Source organism: Mus musculus, chromosome 4, assembly GCF_000001635.26.
Source record: "Mus musculus strain C57BL/6J chromosome 4, GRCm38.p6 C57BL/6J".
In the NCBI taxonomy this organism is placed as follows: Eukaryota; Metazoa; Chordata; class Mammalia; order Rodentia; family Muridae; genus Mus; species Mus musculus.
In genome coordinates, this window is record NC_000070.6 from 32,977,108 (window position 1) to 32,997,129 (window position 20,022).

Sequence of the window (20,022 nt, forward strand, 5' to 3'; positions counted from 1 at the left end):
GCATTATCCTTTCTTGCTTGTCCGCTTCTTGCAACTAGTTGCTGTTTTGCAACTCAAGTTTACCTCACTGGCATTTCCTGAGAGTCAGAGTGAGTTGAAATTTTGGTGTTTGCCACTTCTTGAAGTGTCTATAAAAAAATATTCAAGGACTATGTAGAAAACTCACTAGATATTTTCCTCCCCTCACTCTGCATCCTCCCTCCCCAGCTCTTTCCTAACTCTGTCTCCATTTACTGAGCTACACTTCTTTACTACACTAAAGAAGTGTAGGTGGTGAGTAAAGTCTGTGGGCTGGGCCTAAAGGCATGTGTGTGTGTGTGTGGGGGGGGGGGGGGGCTAAAGGCATATGGACCATGCCTAATGTCTATGGGTGGGGCCTAAAGAAATGTGGGCGGTGCCTAAAGTCTGTGGGCGATGCCTAAAGTCTGTAGGCGGGGCCGAAAGGCCTGTGGCCTGTGGGAAGTGTAGGTGGTGCATAAAGTCTGTGGGCAGGGCCTAAAGAAGTGTGGGTGGTGAAAAGCTTTCAGGGTTCTTCTAACATATGTCAGTTCATATTTAAACCTGAAAATACCCACATGTACAATTTTTTAAAATATTAATATTGTTTCTAGGATTTTTTGGGGGGAGGGCTAACTTAAAGAAAGCACTTATTAAATATTACACTCTAACCAAGAGATGGACTTTGATCTGGACCATTCCCACAGACTTCTCCAGCTGGAATAGCCCATTTCTAGGATTTTTATGCCCTTATGTTTTATTTTTTATACTTTGTGTTTTTATCCCTTGATTGAAAGCCGACAGCATTGAAATGACATCAGCAGCCAAAGAAAAGCAACCAAGATTTTCCCTAGCTTTCCTGTTCAGCCTTTGTCAGCAGGAATTGTCAGAATTGATGCTGAACCAGAGCATCCCAGGCCTGCATTTAACTCTTCCAATTAGCTTGAGCTAAACAGTTAATTTTTTATTAAGTTATTAAGGACTTAATTTCCCTTGACTTTTGTGTGACTGAGACAGAACAGAAAGATAAAATTATGGGGAGATGAGGAAACCCTTACCCCAGATTCTGATTATATATATATATATATATATATATATATATATATATATATATATATATATATATATCTTGTAACCAAGCTAGCTCAGTTTGTCAACAGGTTCTCCAGGGAGGAAGGAAGGAGGAGTAAAAAGAAAAAAGACAATTAGAAAATACTATAACATGACTCCAGACTGTTCTGAGGCTGAAGCAGGGTTATTTTCCCCCCAGTCTGTTTTTATACCATTTTAATTACATACATATAATAAGGTCAGTTCTAGTCAAGGAACAAACAAGGCAATAAACAAAGTCCCGTGATCACTGTTTCTAAGGGCTTATCAGGATGACCAATATATCTGAGCCTACTTCCCTGTCCTAGTCCAAAATTAGATTCCTGCCAGAGCTTACTTCCATGTCCTGGCCCACTGTCAAATTCCTGCCAAGTTTCTAGAAGCGGTCCCAAAAGCTCTCCACAAACTTGACTCAGAGCAGGGTCATGCTGATCATATCTATCTCCCATTCTGTTCTGTTCTGTACGTCCCGAGGTTTGTTAATCTTAAGAAATTCCACAAAGCTTTCCATAGGACCCATCAAATCAAAGGTCAATATGAACTGTTATGTCTAAAATATGTTATGTCAGAGCTGACCACTGGGCTGCACTTCCTCACTTCCTGCACTTGCATTGTGGTTTTTTTTTTTTTTTTTTTTTGTTTGTTTTGGTTTTGGTTTTTTCTTTATAAGCAGGCAGAGAAAGATGTTTGGTGGCATAGTTCAGATAATTCTGAGCTATATCCCTGGTCTGCCCTGTATTAGGGTGTGTGTTCAATAAACTACTCTTGCTTAACTGAGATCTGTGTTTGTGTGGTTTGTGTGGCAATTTAAGAACCTCAATAAGAAGCCAAAATTCCAACACAGTGTTTTCCATGAAGGTTGCTGGTGAAGAAATAATGTTCCTTTGTGCTAAAATAATAAGACTTAGGTAAGCTTGGATGTGTTTGAGGGCTGGTGGGAGGGAGGGTGGGGTGGGGCTCATTCCTTTTACTGGACAATGATGATAACTTTCTGTGGCCAGCTCTTGGAGCTGTTTCTAGGAATTTGGCAAGCATTTGTCATTAGGCTAGGACAAGGAACTAGACTCCAGAGTCTTACTATGTGGCTCTGGATATCCTGGAATGCACTATGTAGATCAGGCTGGCCTTGAACTCACAGAGATCCATCTGCCTCTGTCTCCCAAGTGCTGGGACTAAAGGTATGAGCTACTAAGCCTAATCTCTAGTTTTCTCTTAATCTTTATGGTTAATATTGGTGTTCAGGCTAGGCTTGGTGATGATGCATGACTATAATTTCACCACTTCAGAAACAGAGGTAGGCCAACATCTTCTACATAGAGAGTTCCAGGCCAGCCAGGATGACACAGTGAGACCCTGTTTCAAAAAACAAAACAAAAAAATCCCAACAACAGCAACAAACAAACAAACAAACAAAAATGTTGTGGGGTTAGCCACCATAAAAGACTGCTCAGGCATGGGTTTAAGCCACTACAAAGTCTTTATTAGTTGGCCAGTGACTATAATGGGTATTCAGGATTCCATTGTAGCTAGCTCTGAGCCTTTTTCAGGAGGAGCTTTTAAGCATAAAAACATGTCCTGGGTTGACATACTTCAGTTTACAAGAACAATTAGCCAGAAGAAGAGCTACAGAAGCCAGAAAGCAAGATTAGTGATGGGTAAAAAGAAGAAATTTAAAAGGAAGGACATGACTGCTCCTAGGTATGGTGGAGGAGAAGGTTTATTGTAGATGAAAGGAAGACCACAGCCAGAGGCAGAGGCATCTGGGAGAGTCCAGAGCAACCATGATCCTGAACCAGGCCATGCTTGGAAGAGAGGTAGGAGGGGCAGGGAAAAGCCAGGAGGCTAAGAGGCCAGGAGGGTAAAAGGTAAAAGATACAAGGGTCAGCATAACCAAAATGGCTGGATTGTTTAGGAAAGAGCCACTGGGGGAAGGGCAGCACAGGCCTGATCCTGGGTTAGAGACGGTTAGGCTAGGGGGTAGGGCACGGCAGCTATACCCTACAATAGGTAGGGGCTGAGGGATGCAGGGAGAACCTGGCAGCCAGGATGTGCTTTGACATGTTAATAAGCACTTTGGTTAGCTGTTTGTCCAGGGTTTGAGACCTAACAAGAACACTTAAGAGACTTTCCCAGAACTATTTGATGGATTAGGTTTTTTTTTTGTTTTTTTTTTTTTTTGTTTTGTTTTGACAGGTGTTGTTGTCTACATGCTGAGCGCTACAAGGTCTGAGGGCCCTGCTACAAAAAAGATATTCTGTATCTAAAGGCTGGTTGTTGTGGTGTGCATGTTTAGTCTTGGCGGATCTCTGATCTCTTGGGTTTGAGGACAACCTGGTCTAGATAGCAAGTTAGGGATGTATAGGTGAGACTCTGCTTCTTGTCCTTCCCTAACTCTCCTTCCTATCTGATTGATAGTCCTGTAATTCTTTTCTGCTTTAAAGCCATGACCATGGTTTGACCTGAGCCAAAGTCCCTAAAAGACTAGAGGTCTTTTAGATGCTCCCCAGGTTGCTGAGATCTGCCTATCTCCCTAACATAAGACATGGTTGTTGATCCACTTTATTCTCAAGAATGACCGATTCTCAGACAAATCATGGCATTTTGATCTGTTGCTGGGATTCCCATTGAAGGCTCTCTTCTTGGTGCTGGAGAGATGGCTCGGTGGTTAAGAGTACTGACTACTCTTTCACAGGACCTTAGCTCCGTTTCCAGTGCCTAACCTGGTGTTAGCTAACAATCATCTATGACTCCAGTTCCAGAGGATTCGACACTCTCTTCTGGTCTCTGTGGGAACTGCATTCAGGGGGTACACATACACGTAGGCAAAAACAATCACACGAATCCAATACATATATACATACATGGATATATACACACATAGTAACTCTCTCCTTGATGTTAGAGAATCACCAGACATTTTCATCTTTTCTGTGTGTGAGGGTGTTGAGTTGTGAACTGTCCTCTCTGGAAGACCCCCTCTGGGTTCACCAGACATCCTTGCTCAGTAGTCATGTTTGAATCTGAGCTGTTGCTAGGCAGCCATCTCCTGGTGTCCCAAGGACCTCTCTGATGCTTGAAATAGGCCAGTTTAGAGACCTCCCCACAGACTAGCAAGCTGGCTTTGGGACAGCCGCAAAGCCTTACAGCTACTCTGGGGAAATGTCCCTTCCTCCCCAGGCCGCTTCCTGCAGAGATTCAAGGATTTCAAGCTGCCCTCAATCTCATTAAGTTGCTGCTGCCCAGCACATGGGGTTTGACAAGGCGCTGGAGAGACAAAAACTACCAACCGGATGAGCCACAAAGCCCACTCTCTTCGCTATAGAAGTAAAATCGCCAGTGAGAAATGAGTTCTGAGAGCACCTGAGAGTCATGGCTCATTTGAAACGTCTACCAACTCTGTGGTAAAGGTGTTCTCATGAGGGTCAGAAAAGGCTGCTTCCTTCCGGTGGGGAGAGTAACGAGAGTCGGCTTTCTCCATCCACCCTTTGGCCTCCACTTGGTTTCAGTCTTCCTTTGCCCACGGGTTTCTGGGTGTGTTGGACCAATGGCAGTCATTCCCAGGAGACCACACAGAGATAGGAAGAAGGAAAGCAGCCAGGGCCCTCTTCTGTTATCTGCTTGGCCAGAGGGTGGGGAGGGTGGGGGCGGGGATGTGGGGTGGTGTGGGGGTGCTGCTACCTGGCTGCTCTACAGAACTGGCTCCCTTCACTTCCTCCCACTAAATTTGGAGGTGGTGTGAGCTTCCCACCTGATAATCTTTGACTGTACTCCCTAAATTCTGCTGCTTATATATCTGCAAAACTGTTTCTTCGCTCAAAAGCCTTTTTCAGTTCACATCTTTGTATGTGGCATAGGAACGACCTTGACCATGCAGACAAGAGTTCTACTGCCTCTCCTTGGAGAAGCTTTCCTGTTGAAAGCAGCCACCCAGTTAGAAGAAATCCAGGACATGCGTCACGGATTAGTAACCCTATTCCTACCCAGATTTTTCCGAGGACCCCTAGGAAGCCCTGTCCCGGGCCGCAAGTGTCCAGGCTGAGCTGCCTTTCTCCCCACCTGCTGAGCTGCTGGCACCTGCAGGATCCGGATCACCTTGCTGGCCCGCTGTTTAACTGAAGGAAGTTTATGCACGTGACTTTCTCCTCTCTCTCTCTCTCTCTCTCTCTCTCTCTCTCTCTCTCTCTCTCTCTCTCTCCCTCTCTCTCTCTCCCTCTCTCTCTCCCTCTCCCCCTCCCTCCCTCCCTCCTCTTCTCTCCCTCACCCCCCACCCCAGAAAAGGGTGCTCACACTGTGCTGAGCAGCTGGCGAAGGAGGAGAGCACCTCCTCATCCCACATCGCTTCTATTCCAATCTGAGAGCTGCCCCTCACCTCCCACAAAAGCCCTAAAACACGTGGGACTACACCAATGAGACAATAGCAGTTGGGGCATAAGAAGCCCCGAGGGCGTTATACACTTTAGGTTTTCCCGAAGGTTGCAAAGGAATCATTTAGTATAGCATGTTTATATATAAATCACGAGACATGTGACTTCTCCGGAAACATGTCTACGTAGACCACAGTTTGGAGTATTCTTGCTGGGAAATCCTTTGAACTAAAAGGCACTTTAGGAGGCAGCTGCTATGGAAACTACCCCACCACTGTGCACTTCTCCCAGCTCCCGCAGGCTGGAGTGGCGGTGGGGGTGGGGCCTGAGTACCGCACAGTTGAGGGGCAGCCTAGTGGGGGTGGGGTAGACTGGGGTGGGGTGGAGGTGGGTGGGGTGGAGGTGGGTAGGGTGTGGGTAGAAAGCCTGAAGACCGCAGCACAAGCCAGGGGCACTGCAGAAAGCAGGCGGCAGGGTCCGGGTGGTCCCCGGGCCACGCTTGCAGAGAAAGCGAGCAGAAGTCCCCGAGGGCGGTGGCCAGTGCGCTCTGGACACCCGAATTCTCTCTAGGGGGAGAACGTGTGTGGCCGAGCAAGCGGTGGCTGCGGCCGGCGAGCGCGCGCCCGGTGGTGCTGCGTGTGTGTGTGTGTGTGTGTGTGTGTGTGTGTGTGTGTGTGTGTGTGTGACAAGCGTCAGGTGACTCGGGTCACGCAGTCACTCCCTCGCGCTCCCGGGGAGAACTGCCGCGCTCCGGCTGGCTTCTCGGGCAGCAGCGGCAGGGAGGGGGCTGGGCTCCACTGCCACCCCCTTGCTCACCAGGCGCGGCCCCAGGGCGCTGCGGGCCACTCGGCCCACGCGGGACCTTGGAGGCAAGCGTGGGCGTGATGAGCCAAGTGCTGGGCAAGCCGCAGCCGCAGGGTGAGGACGGCGGCGAGGACGAGGAGGAGGATGAGCTGGTGGGGCTGGCGGGCTACGAGGATGGGCCCGAGTCCTCGGACGCCGAGCTGGACAGCGGGCCGGAGGAGGGAGGTGAGCCAACCGGCCGAGCGCTCGCGGTCCCCGCCCTGGGAGCGATGTGTGTGTGTGTGTTGGGGGTGGGGGGGATGCGGGACGCGCGGGTCCGGGGCGCTGCGGTGGGGGAGGGGAGCGGCCGGGCTGCAGACGGCGGCGGGGAGCAGGGTCGGATGTCGAGCTAAAAGAAGCAGCTGGCGGCAGCGTGCCGGCTGGGTCGCCCACAGCTGCGCGTGTCATTCTTCCCCGCCGTGGCCGCGGGAGGGTCTGCGGCGTGGGACCGGGGCGCTGGGGCGGGGCCCGCGCTGCAGGTGGTATCCGCGTCTCCCGGGAGACCGCGGGGTTCTAGGTCCCCAGACACCCTGAATGCATCTCGTGTCGCACCCGGGGGTGGGCGCCTGGCGAGCAATCCTTGGCCGCTGAAGCCAACTGTTTGTTGTTGCCGAAGGAGCTGAAGTTAGCCTTTCGGATTGGGGGCTGCTTGCATTTCATTCCCGGGACACAACAAAGAAGTTGAGTTTAGGATTCCAGAATGTTTTTCTTTAATTTAAAAAAATTTTTTTTCCCCACAAAAGCGGAAGGTCACTTTAAAAGGTCAGTTGAACGGGGCTGTTAACGTTCTCCGAGTTGTAAATATCCCAGAGAAAGGATTAATCTCTTTAGTGTCTCACACTAAAGAAACCGAGGAATGAAAGTACCCGTGACAGGAGTTTTAAGAACTTTTATTGAGAATCTATCGAACGGAACTTAAAATTCTCTCTACAAAGCCTTTCTCGGAAGACAGTTTTGATTTTGCGTCTGGCAGGTACTTCAGTGAATCAGAAAGGGAATACAGTTAACTAAGACTTAAGTCTGGCAGATGAAAAACAGCTTTTCAAGTCGCCTCATTTCCTGGCTTTTCTCCAGAGAGGACTAGTGCTGGCTCCCCGTTATTTAAACTTGTGTGTGCACCTCTGCGCTCCACTCATCCGCACTTCCCTTAATTAGTCCCACGGTCGATCGTTCAGCCACTTTTTTTTTTTCCCAAAAAAATTAAATTGCTCAGGTACTTTACTATTATATAGCATTTGGTAGATCCGCCCAGGGAAAGGCTGAGTGGGATTGTATTGGCAAGGCATTTGCAAAGATAGGTGCACAGTAGCTCCCTATTGTGGTAGTTTAAAGAGAGAAAGAAGATCCTATTCTAGAGGGGAAAGCCAGTTATTTGATACTGTCCTGGGGGCCAGAGAGTTTGCAAGGAAGGGGCAGAACCTATTTTCTGTAGTCTTTTTATTGGAGGGCCTGGGGGCTCTTTTGAAATTTGATTTGAAGTAAACCCCTGCCGGAGGGGAAGAATTCCTGAAACAAAGGCTTTTCCAGAGCCCAGAATGGGAGGCTCGCAGTGCAGTTAATCTAAAGGCTAACCTGCCTGCAGCTATGTTTTGATGACTTCGGTAATAACCGCCCACCCCCCAGCCCCATTGGGAGTTCCCGAATCAGGCAGAATCCTGGAATCTTGCTATAAAAGGATACAGTGTAGTCATGCGGTAGGGATCTTGCATGTTAATTTCTGCTCTGGCAAACACTGCAGAAGCCTAGCTTTGCTCTGCTTTTTGCGCTACACAGGTGGTCTGTTAGTTTCTCTGATCTTTTATCTTTTGAACACTTTCCCTTTTGGTCTCTGTTCTCCAGTTTAGGCCTTGAAGCAGAAACAATCAGAAAATCTGCCTTTCCACAGCCAGCACTTCCTGAAACAATCTGCCGATTCCATTCCCAGGGATCTGGGACTGGGACGGGGGGAAGCCAAGAATTTAGACTTCCTGCTTTGTGTCCTTCTGAAGGCTAGCTGGTTTTGTTTTAAGATTTATGTGCGTGCATTCGTGTGGGTGTGCTTGTTTGAGTGTGTGCTGCATGGATGTAGGTTCCCAGAAGAGCCAGAAGAGGGCGTCAGATCTCCTGGAACTGGAGTTAGAGGAGTTTATGGATATCCAACATAGGTGCTCAGGAAGAGCATCAAGTGCTGTAACTGCCGAGCCATCCATTTCTGTAGTACATACTCCTATTTAAATTTTGGTAAAGTATGCATTTATCTGTTCTCAAGTTTAAGAGATGTAGTGTGAAAAACAGGGACTTTAATCTGAGAAAGGATGGAGATGGGTGAGCTCTTTCTCCCCTCCCCTTTCCTGACAGATGATGTTTAGTGTCTGTATTTAATGGAGGTCTGGAATTTTCCCCGTTAGGTCAGTGACCTCTGGTGCTGGGAGTGGGATAAGATAGGACAAGCAATTTGTCTGGCATTTGTTAAGGCAATCTGTCAGGAGCTGTGCAGGACTGAAGAGAAAGTACAGTTCCCACTGGCCCTCGACTCTGTGTTGTGTAGAGGCTGCTAATCTCATTTTTAACCTGAGCACCCTGTGAATTTTACCAGGAAGCTTGAAAATGTAGTGCGACTAAGGTGAGACTTAAATGTTGTCTGTCTCCTTTGGCTCCCACTCCATATTCATGAACAGCAGGGGTGTTTTCAAAGCAGCTTAGTTTCTATCAGGACTGACTCCACTTCTTAACCCTTTTTTCACTGAATGAAGTTGATGACAGTAAAGCGAGTCTCATCTTTAGATGCTGCCCCCAGATAAAACTCCTGAGGGGACAACCATTTGTCCTTTGTTTTTAAACCATTAAAAACAAAAACAAGGACCAGAGACACGGGGCACAGTGGGTAAAGTGCTGGCTACGCAGGCATGAAGACCTGAATTCAGAGTCTCAGCATCCATTTTGGAGGCTATGTGCCTGTAATCTCAACCCTGGGGAGGGAAGGAAGACAAGAGGGACCCTGAAGCTTACTACAAGCGAGTTGGTAAGCTTCAGGTTCAGACAGCTCCTTCAGCAGAAAGAGGAAGATAGAATGAGGTAGGCATACAAGCTTCACCTGGCACCCAGATACATGTGCATAACACCAACACGCAAATACACATTATCATACCCTACAGACCAATTATTCCTGGTTTCAATCAGCACCCCATGTAAACCCACAATTGTGCTATAAACTACGATTAATTATTTTAAACATTTATTTATTTTATGTATGTAAGTGCACTATCTGCATGTACATTTGCATGCCAGAAGAGGGCTTCGGAACTCATCATAGATGGTTGTGAGCCACCATGTGGTTACTGGGAATTGAACTCAGGACCTCTGGAAGAGCAGTCAGTGCTCTTAACCGCTTTGCCATCTCGCCAGCCCATAATAATTAATTTTTGACATGTAGATGATGATTAATTTTTGACACCTAGACTTTAAATTTGCTAAAGTAAATTACTGTGCCTAAAAAAAATGACAAAGAAATTAAAAGATAGTCCCGTTGCCATCATTTAATCAGAAAGTAAAAGGTTTTCCCTAAAGTGCTCAATTTTTAGGGGAAACTTGAAGATGGCTACTCACCACAGTGTCCCTGAATCTGGTCTGTGTTTTTATAGTGGCCTGTGCTCCTTGGAATCCGAGGAAATGACAGTTTGCATTGTGACTAGAGTCACCACTGGGTGAGCTGCTGACACTCCCCAGAGGATATCCAGCTGCAGAAGCCACCAAGTCCCACCTGTTAGTCATTAATAAGCAGGGTGTGGTGATCCCAGCCTGTAATCTCAGCGCCCCAAAGACTGGGGCACAAGGATCACCAGTTCAAGGCCTGAACCACACCCCAGGCTGTGCTTCTATTAGATATCGCCCCTGTTTTTTTTTTTTTTTTTTAAGAAGCATTTTCCACCATTTACTCTTGTTATCAAAAATAGTTCAACTCTTCTTGGCCCCTGTTTTATTAGAACAGGCATGGGGCAGTGCAGCGGGAGCACAGGGAAGCATAAGCAAGTGCTAGATAGTGCCAGGCTCTGAGTTTGAAATTTCAAAGGTTTCTGCGCCTCTGTCCCAGGTATTACCCCATCCCCACAGCTGTGCAGGGCAGCTTGGCTTCCTAAGCCACCTCTTCTTTGTTTCTACTTCTTTATTCTTCTGTGTGTCTGTCTGTCTGTCTGTCTGTTCTTTTTAATAAGTGCACTAGAGCCGGGCGGTGGTGCTGCACGCCTTTAATCCCAGCACTCGGGAGGCAGAGGCAGGCGGATTTCTGAGTTCGAGGCCATCTTGTCTACAAAGTGAGTTCCAGGACAGCCAGGACTATACAGAGAAACCCTGTCTCGAGGAACCAAAAAACAAAATAAGTGCACTAGAGCTCACATGCCATTCCCAGACACTGTTGCGAGTCAGTCCCTGCCCTCTTCCTTATTTAAGACAGCATGACTTGTTAGTGCTGGGCCCTGGAGCCTCCAGAGCTCTCAGTCACAGCCTCCTGTTGCACATAAGTAGCCCATTGGATACAGATGCACAGTATTGCATCATGCTGTAAGTACATTGTGGGGCTCAAACTCATGGCCGCAGTCACCTACCCCTTTAAAAATTAAAAAATGAAGAATTCTGTCTCCTCTGTTAAACCTTATAAGGTTTTTTGGTAACAAGCCCCCACCCCCACCCCCCCACTTTTGCTGTGAGTCAGATAGGGTTTCCACTCCGAGAAGCTGATTCGAATCTCCTTATAGGTCTGAGAAAGATTGGCACTTGTATTCTCAGTGTGTAAAAGAGGTTTCTGAAAAGCAGCCCCGAGTTTCTCTCGTGCAGTTTTAAAAAGTTCCTAAGAACTCTTCCTCCTTATAGGAAACATTGGTAAAGTACAACATATTAGAGACATAGGTGAATAATATATATTAAATATTTATACATTCAATCATGCCTTTTTAGTTAGTTCCCCCTAGTATGAATTGAGAGAATTTTATATAAGATTTTGTTTCTGCATAGGATTTTTTTTAATCTCAAGTTTTTGAGACAAGGTCTTACTATGTAGTTCTAGTTGACTTGGATCTTGTCTTGTTGAATAGCCTGGCCTCAAAGGATTCACTGTCATGAGCCAGAGTTCATGCAGAGGAGAACTTCCTGTTTCCCCAGGGAGAACCCCTAAACCAGTAGGTTCTCAACCTGTGGCTGTGACCATTCTGGGGGCTGAAAGATTCTTTTTGTTTCTTTGTTTGTTTGTTTTCGAGACAGCGTTTCTCTGTATAGCCCTGGCTGTCCTGGAACTCACTTTGTACACCAGGCTGGCCTCGAACTCAGAAATCCGCCTCCCAAGTGCTGGGATTAAAGGCGTGCACCACCACCGCCCAGCGCAGGCTGAAAGATTCTTTCACTGGGGTCACATATTAGATATCTTGCATATCAGATATTTACATTATAATTCTTTTTTCAAAGATTTTATTTATTTATTATATGTAAGTACACTATAGCTGTCTTTAGACACCTCAGAAGAGGGCATCAGATCTCATTATGGATGGTAGTGAGCCACCATGTGGTTGCTGGGATTTGAACTCAGGACCTTAGGAAGAGCAGTCAGTGCTCTTAACCACTGAGCCATCCCCCCCAGCCCCCTATATTATAATTCATAAGAGCAGCAAAATTACAGTTAGAAATAGCAATGAAGCTGGGTGGTGGTGGTGCACACCTTTAATCCCAGCACGTGTGAGACAGAGGCAGGCGGATTTCTGAGTTCGAGGCCAGCCTGATCTACAGAGTGAGTTCCAGGACAGCCAGGGCTATACAGAGGAACCTTGTTTCGAGAAAAAAAAAAAAAAAGGAAAAAGAAATAGCAATGAAAATAAGTGTATGGTTGGGGTCACCACAAAGTGAGGAACTGTGGTGTTGGATTAAAGGGTTGTAGCATCAGGAAGGTTCCAGGAGCCTCGGCAGCACTGAGGAAGGGTTCAGCTGTGTGAGGACGTGCACCCTGCCACTCTGCTCTCATTTCCGTCAGTTCATGGCTCTGAGCATTGCCCACAGGTCAGCCCTCTGCTCATGGCACAAGCCCATCTTTTTTTGCAAAGCTGCTCAGGTTTGGGTGGGGCTCTGCTGGCTCCTGGATAATTTTGAAATTTTAAGGACTGATAATATCCCAAGGAGGTGACCTTCTCCTCTAATTGCTGTCCCTTGACAGAGGCCAACAGGCCCACTGGGGTCTTCATCAGTCTGGCTCATCAGCTGGGCTATGTGGGAATTTGGGCAGGATCAGGGACAGGTGGCAGATGGCAAATTCTGCTGTGTTAAAATCTGACCCTGGTTAATTTTACCTGAACAGAGGGACTGAGCCACTTTACTCAGTTCCAAGAACCCCAGTTAGACATCCAGTTTTTATCCTTTGTTTTCATTCTTTTGTTTTCTGTTTTTTTTTTTCTTTTTTCTTTTCCAGGTTTTATTTTTGTGTGTGTGAGTGTTTTGCCTGAATGTATATAGTGTGCGCTGCTGCTCATAGAAACCAGAAGAAAGCGTTGGATCCCCTGGAACTAGAGTTATAGATGGCTGTGAGCAACCATGTGATTGTTCAGAATTAAACCTGGTCTGTAAGAGCAATTAAGTGCTCTTAACAGATGAGCTCCAGACATGAATTTGTGTGTGTGTGTTCATGTGTGAGCATGCATGTTCATGTGTATAGAGGCCGGAGGTCAGCCATGAGTATTGTTCTTCAGGTGTGTCTTGTCTTTTGAGACAGAGTCTCTCACTTGGCCTGGAAAACAGATGAGGCTGCCTGGGCTGTGAGCACAGGGATCAGTCTCCATCCCCCTACCCATGAGCTTATAATTGCTGGCCACCATACCCCAGGTTTTTGTTTGTTTGTTTGTTTGTTTGTTTGTTTGTTGAGACTAGGTCTATGTACTCTGGCTATTCTGGAACTCTATGTAGACCAGGCTGGCCTCCAACTCACCTGCCTCTGCCTCCTGTGTCCTGGGATTAAAAGTGTGCACCACAATGCCCCATTCACACCCACTACTTCATGAGGGTTACCATCTTTGAGTCACAACCCGTGCTCCCCCATCACCAATAAGCCAATTAAAAGAGCCAAATGAAAAGTGGGAGGCAGAAAATGATGTATTCCTTGTGGCCATGGTGTGAAGAGGGACAATGGTCCAGCTGAGCTCCCAAATCTGTCTTTTTTGAGTATTGAAATGTGATTTAAAAATCTAAATAAGGGTCCAAAGGTATGTATGTATGTACAGCCCCACCCAAGGTTAGGATGATGGAGACAGGCCCCACCTATCATAGATCCATCCCTGTCTGGGCTTCTGTCTCATCCTGTAAGGTGGTCTGACAAGGTGTTAGAATTGAATGAAATCTCCTAGACTCAAGTTCACAGTCTGGCTGGTCCCCTTTCCTTCTCCAGCATGAGAGTCCTGGGAAATTCCCTTTTCTTTGGGGTCCGTTGTTTGAGTAGTCTAATAATCATATTGACTGATAAAAGTGTCTGTCTCTCTGCCAGGCCTGTTACACGTTCTAAGGGCCATTTTGGGTCCTTGATCATGCACTGCAAGCACTGTCTCCCCAACCCCTAGAGTGCTGGGTATCTGAGTCCTCCACAGACCCTGCCTTGGGAGTTGGAGTTCTGAAGGGAACTTCCTAAATGTGGGTGTAGACATGTCCTGTATTCTTAGCGATCACCTTCTGGGTGTGATATCACCGAATTGGTGATAGGCTAGCCTGTGTTGTCATATAAAACAGCTCTCACCTCAAGTGGCTTATTCTAGAGCAACTATGATTGGTTATGGCAAAGGAACATAGATTTTGGTCTCCTCGAATAGACTGTTCTAACATAGGAAAGTTTTATAATAACAGAACAAAGAGTTACAAAGCAAGAGATCTTAAAAATACATTGTCGGGGCATCAGAGAGAAGAGTTTCAATAAGGTGGGGGAATCTTGTTTATGCCTCAGATGCTATCTGATGCCATTCTTAGCTTTTGGGTTGATGGAAGCTAATAGGCGAAATTGATGTATTCCGAAAGGTTTTTATTACCAGTCACAGAAGTGGGCAAGTAATGGGTGTTAAGGGGGCTAATGATACTCCAGGAGAAGGTGTAATTAGGCTCTGGAGCAGAGCATTCCAACTGCCCGCCAGCACTGCCACTCTAACCAGTCAGTCTTTGCAGACACATCTTTCTGGGAGTTCTCATCCATACCTGTTGAGACCTTGCCAGCTAATTTAGTCACTGCATTTACTGTATTTACTGGAGGGCTGCTACATGCCTTAGGCTACATGTCTGAGAGAGACAGACAGCACACAAGGAAAGCAACAGGACAAATGTGCCAAGTATGAGAATTGTGTAGTGAGGGCTATTTAAAAGACCTAGGTTCTGGCTAGGAAGCGATAGGGTATGGCTTGGGTCAGAGGAGGAGATATGGTGTAGCAGGACTGAGTAAGGAAAGTCTCGGGGAGCCTTTCAGGTAGAGAAGAAGTGAGGCAGGACCCTGCACGGTCCTTCTGGAGGGCCTGAGTAGCCGGGAGGGAGGAGACCCAGCTGTGGCTGAGAATAGTGCTGAGAGAGAGTAGCATCAGGGACTCCTGGCTGTGGTTTCTCTTGTCTTCGGGATACACCCTGGCCTTCCATCACTGTAACTTTCTCTCCACGATTCCTCCATCCTTCACACTTCCTCTCTATGGCTTGATTGACCTTTTAGCTTCTTAAGTGTTGTTACTGTGTACCTTCGACAGTCTCTGTACCCCTCTTGTTCACAGGGATGGTTCTCTTTTTGTATCTGTAGCCCTGCTGCACATGGGAAGTCAGTCATTCAGGTCATGAAGAGCAATACCCTTGTACATGTTTCATCCCGTGTCAACAACATCCTCCAAGGCTCTTTGCCACTTTTTAGAGCCCTCTCTGGGCTCCCTGTGTGTGCTGGTGTGCTAGCTTCTGGTATTGTACTGTATAGAGCACTTTCCAGCCTTCATCGCTTATCCTCACCAGTCTCGTGCCGCTCTATTGGGCACTCAGGAACTGTTGGTAGAGAGAAGAGGCCTTCTCTAAGAGGTTGAGGTGACTGCCTTCATGGGATCTCTCTGGAGTGTTATGAAGGTGGGAAGGCTGGTGTGTGTGTGTGTGTGTGTGTGTGTGTGTGTGTGTGTGTGACCTCAGAGCTGCCTTCCGTGTGTGCACTTGGAAAAGGATATGAACTCAGGACCCCACATCACATCACATATTCTGGTGCTCTGCCTACCGTGTCATTCAGGCCCTAGGGGTTTCTTAAGCAGATTTTGGAAAGGACAGAAAGGGTTGGTAGAGTGCTTGCTTGCCTAGGAAGCAGGAAGTCCTGGGTTTAAGCCATAGCACCACAGAAGCCTGGCATGGTGGTGCAAGCCTGTAATACCAGCAGTCAGGAGGATCAGAAGTTTGAGACCGTGATCCACTCTACAGGGAGTTCAAGGTTATCTTATTTTGTTTTTTGTTTTTGTTATTTGTTTTTGGTTTTTTGAAACAGGGTTTCTCTGTGTAGCCCTGGCTGTCCTGGAACTCACTCTGTAGACCAGGCTGGCCTCGAACTCAGAAATCCACCTGCCTCTGCCTCCCGAGTGCTGGGATTAAAGGCGTGTGCTAATTATTTTTTTAAGCAATGGCAATGTGCCCTATTATAAATTAGGACTACATTGTCTTTGTTAGAAGGCTGTGTAGTTGACATGAAGCCACTTTGCAGAACAGGGCAAGGAGGTGGTCAGGCTTTACTGTGGGATCTGCTGAGTTTACTGTGAAATCCAGCCTTGTTTTTGGTTTTGTTTTGTTGTTTTCTCTGTGTTTCTCTGTGTAGCCCTGGCTGTCCTGGAACTCACTCTGTGGACCAGGTTAGCCTCGAGCTCAGAAATCCGCTTGCCTCTGCCTCCCAAGTGGGACTAAAGTGCGCCATCACTGCCCCGTCTTTGTGTTGCTTAAAGATTTCTCTTAACCGTGTTGTGTTTCAGGCTTGGCGTTCCATATGTGTGTATTTATTTCTCCCTCTACTATTTATAATGCACACCCTTTTTAGGGATTCTGTTTGGGAAGGCACTAGTGTGACTTTGAGTCCCTGGTCTAATTTCCTGATCACTGGTGAGGAAGGACCCTTTAGGTGTATTTCCTCCTGTGGATCACAGCTTGTATCGTATAGCATCAGCCACTTGTTGAACTAGAGAAGACACTAGGTGTGGTGCCTGGGGGTGGGGGTGATGGAGGTGTGCTTGGTTGGAAGAGGTGGTCGATGTGGGGAGGTGCATGGTGTGGGGGAGGTGCCTGGTGGGGGTGAGTTGTTGCTTATAGTGGGATTTGGTCTGCTACCTGGACCCACATGGAAGAAGGAGAGAACTGAGTCCTCTGACTTCCATATGCATACCATGCCCTCCTGCAAATGAAGAAATGTCAGTAAAATAATTCCTAAATTGCTTTGTATACTGTATATCTACATACCCCTTTATAGTATGTAGCTCGGTGGTTTTAAGTTTATCCCTGTTGTAGCTTGAATCAGCACTCTACTCTTTTTTCATGGCTCATTCCATTATATAAATATGTCACGTTCTATGTACTCATTAATGGGTTGATGGGTATTAACTCAGTTGTGTCTGGTTTTGGCTGTGAAGTGAACATCCATGTACAGGTTTTTGTTTGGCATATGTTTTGGGTTTGTTGTTGTTGTTGAGACAGGGTCTCACAGCCAGGCATGATGGCACACACACCTTTAATCCCAGCACTTGAGAGGTTTAGAGGTAGGTATGGCAGCATGGGCTATAGAGCAAGTTCCCAAGATAGCCAGGGCTACCCAGAGAAACTCTGATTTGAAATATTGGCGTGGGGGTGGATGGGGGAAGCCAACCAACCAAACAAGTTGTTTTCTTTTTATATTCTTTGTGTGTGTGTGTTTATGTATGTGGAGATATCCAAGGAGGCCAGAAGGGGGCGCCATGTCCCCTGGAGTTGGAGTTACAGGTGCCTGAACTTCCTGACCTAGGTGCTGGGAACTGAATTCTGGTCCTCTGCAGGAGCCTCAAGGACACTTAACTTCTGAGCCATCTCTCTAGCGCCATCTTTTTACAATTTTGATGTGCAGTTTGTACACCTCTTTCCTCTATGCTTACAGCTAAGAAACAGGTCCTGATCTCCAGGACACAGAGACCACATCAAGGTCTCCATGATGTCTACTTAGGTTTCCTCCTAAGAGCTCAGTTTTAGCTTCTAAGTTGAGGTGCTTGGTCCATTTTGAGTCAACCCTATGCAGTCTCAGGTAAAGGTCTTTGCATATGAATCACTACCAGTTGGCCCAGCATCCTGACTGAGGCTTCATGCAGTGAGCTCAGGCTGGTCCTGACCTTGCGATTCTTCTGACTTAGCCTCCCACGGGTTGGAATGATAGGTGTGTGCCACCATACCTGCTTGAGTATTATTTTATTTGAGGTCCTTGATTTCATTCAACTACCACAACAGCTCTGAGAAATATTTATTATCATTATCAATTATATCTTATGCATTTTAAAAGCTGGTCTTATTTTTTTAGTAAAGAAAATTTTATCTTTTAAAGTATGCATAGATAATATGTGTGTGTGTGTGTGTGTGTGTGTGTGTGTGTGTGTGAGTGCTTGTCCATAGAGTCTAGAAGAAACAGTTGGATGCCCAGGAGCTGGTGCAGTGAAGCCACCAGGCATGAGTGCTGGGAACCAGGCCTCTGGAGGAGCAGCCACTTGCTGGGCATTGGTGGTGGATGGCGCATGCCTTTCATTCTAGTGCTCAGGAGGCAGAGGCAGGCAGATTTCTGTAAGTTTGAGACTAGCCTGGTCTGTATCTTCAGGGAGAGTTCCAGGACAGCCAGGGCTATACAGAGAAACCCTGTCTGGAAAAACAACAACAACAACAACAGCCACTAAGCCATCTCTCCAGCCCCATTTAATTTTAATGTTAGTAACTTTGTAGTTTTCTTACTAGATGAAGAGGGCAGATCTGTCCAAATCTCATGTGCTCTCACAATCCGAAAAAGAGGCCTCTGGGTCTGTGCCTGTGTTCCAGACTTTGAGGCCCATGAGGACAGTAGCCAGCAGGTTGCCAAGAGTACCTCGTTAGTGTATAGATACTCTGATGGCCACACAGAGGAAGGCATGGCTGAAGACCTGAGTTCTTTTTCAGGCTGCAAGCTCCAGGAAGCTCTGCTGTTTGTGTTCCAGAGTCCCTGCTTAAGATGGTGGGCATGGGTTAGGGCAGTTTTCAGGGTCCTGATGTCCCCATGCTATCCCTCTCCCTGGTTGGTGGTTCAGGTGGCACTGTTTGGAAGAGTGGCATCTGAGTCATAGACCGTCTGAGGTGGAGGGAAACTCTGGTTAGCTGCCATGACCAGCTCACCTTCTCCTGTTCTGGGGTTTCTGCAGTTCTGGACTTCAGCGACCCCTTCAGCACTGAGGTGAAGCCCAGAATCCTGCTCATGGGTCTCAGGAGGAGCGGCAAGTCGTCTATCCAGAAAGTCGTCTTTCACAAAATGTCCCCGAGCGAGACGCTGTTCTTGGAGAGCACCAACAGGATCTGCCGGGAAGACGTCTCCAACAGCTCCTTCGTCAACTTCCAGATTTGGGACTTCCCAGGGCAGATTGACTTTTTTGACCCTACCTTTGACTATGAGATGATCTTCCGGGGAACCGGGGCACTGATCTTCGTCATCGACTCCCAGGTACGTAGCGTCTCAGCGTGGGCAGCATCTACCTCCTCATACCTGTTTTCAGTGTGGTTTTTGTAAAATTGTGTGTGTGGGTGGGGGTGGGTGGTGGGGCTGTTAGAGGGCACTCCCCTGCATCTGTGGGATCAGAGGATCAAGATCAGGTTGTGAGGCCTGAGCCAAGTACCTGTAGCTGCTGAGTCATTCTGCTGGCCGGGTGGGGGTGGGGTGGTTTGTGTTTTTACATCTGCTGTAGGCCTTTCTATCAAACAAGATTTCTTAGAGTCCACAGACTTTGCATCAGAGAAAAGGCTCCTGTCTGGTCATAGCCCAAACACATTTAACCTCAGATCCCAGATCCCAGAAGATATGTGGAATGACAGGTTTTCTGCAACAAAGTTTACTTGGGTACATTGTATAATTTTACTTTCTAAGTAGATACACTTAGAAGTGGAACTTTTTCTTCTGGATCAAAGTATTACTTGATTTTATTATGTGTATGGGTGTTTTGCCTACATGTATATCTGTGATCAGCTTGTGTATCTGGTGCCTGCAAAGGCCAGAAGAGGCCATTGGATCACCTTGAACTGGACAATTGTGAGCTGCCATGTAGGTGCTGAGAATTGAACCAGGGTCTTCTGAAAGAGCAACCAATGAGCCATTTCTTTAGCTCTTGAATCAAATTATTAGTATTATATCATATACTACTACTAATATAATTATAATATATATAATATCATTATATGTCACTATAATTATTTATGAATTATTATGAATTTTGTAGATGACTATTAAAATGTGAGGTAGGTATCTCCTAGGAAGATGGATACTTCATATTTTTTTCCACAGTTCACATCTTGTGTTTGGATAATCAGCTCCACTTTTGTGTTTTTGCTCCTGTGGCTGTGCAAACTGAGAAATGTGTTCTCATAGCTAGGTTGGGGATACAGGTTGTGTCATAGCATTTACTCAAGAATTTAAAATCTTCCCAAGTTGTACCTCCAACATTACCTAGTTTTCTGTCATAAGAATTATTTTTAGTAGTTT

General features: G+C 46.7%; 1 protein-coding gene across 2 annotated transcripts in view; it reads left to right on the forward strand.

The window, feature by feature from the left end:
- The first annotated feature begins 5,890 nt into the window (after nucleotides 1–5,890).
- Rragd (Ras-related GTP binding D) overlaps nucleotides 5,891–20,022 on the forward strand; it is a 39,183-nt gene continuing 25,051 nt past the window's right edge. Inside the window, exons 1-3 of one of the 2 annotated variants that reach the window (NM_001369055.1) lie at nucleotides 6,184–6,500; nucleotides 17,925–18,089; nucleotides 18,695–18,990. In NM_001369055.1, coding sequence (NP_001355984.1) covers nucleotides 6,356–6,500; nucleotides 17,925–18,089; nucleotides 18,695–18,990 — 606 coding nt within the window. In that variant the 5' untranslated portion in view covers nucleotides 6,184–6,355. Of the gene's footprint in view, nucleotides 6,501–17,924; nucleotides 18,090–18,694; nucleotides 18,991–20,022 lie in introns of both variants that reach the window. The other variant, NM_027491.2, reaches the window with a different exon arrangement.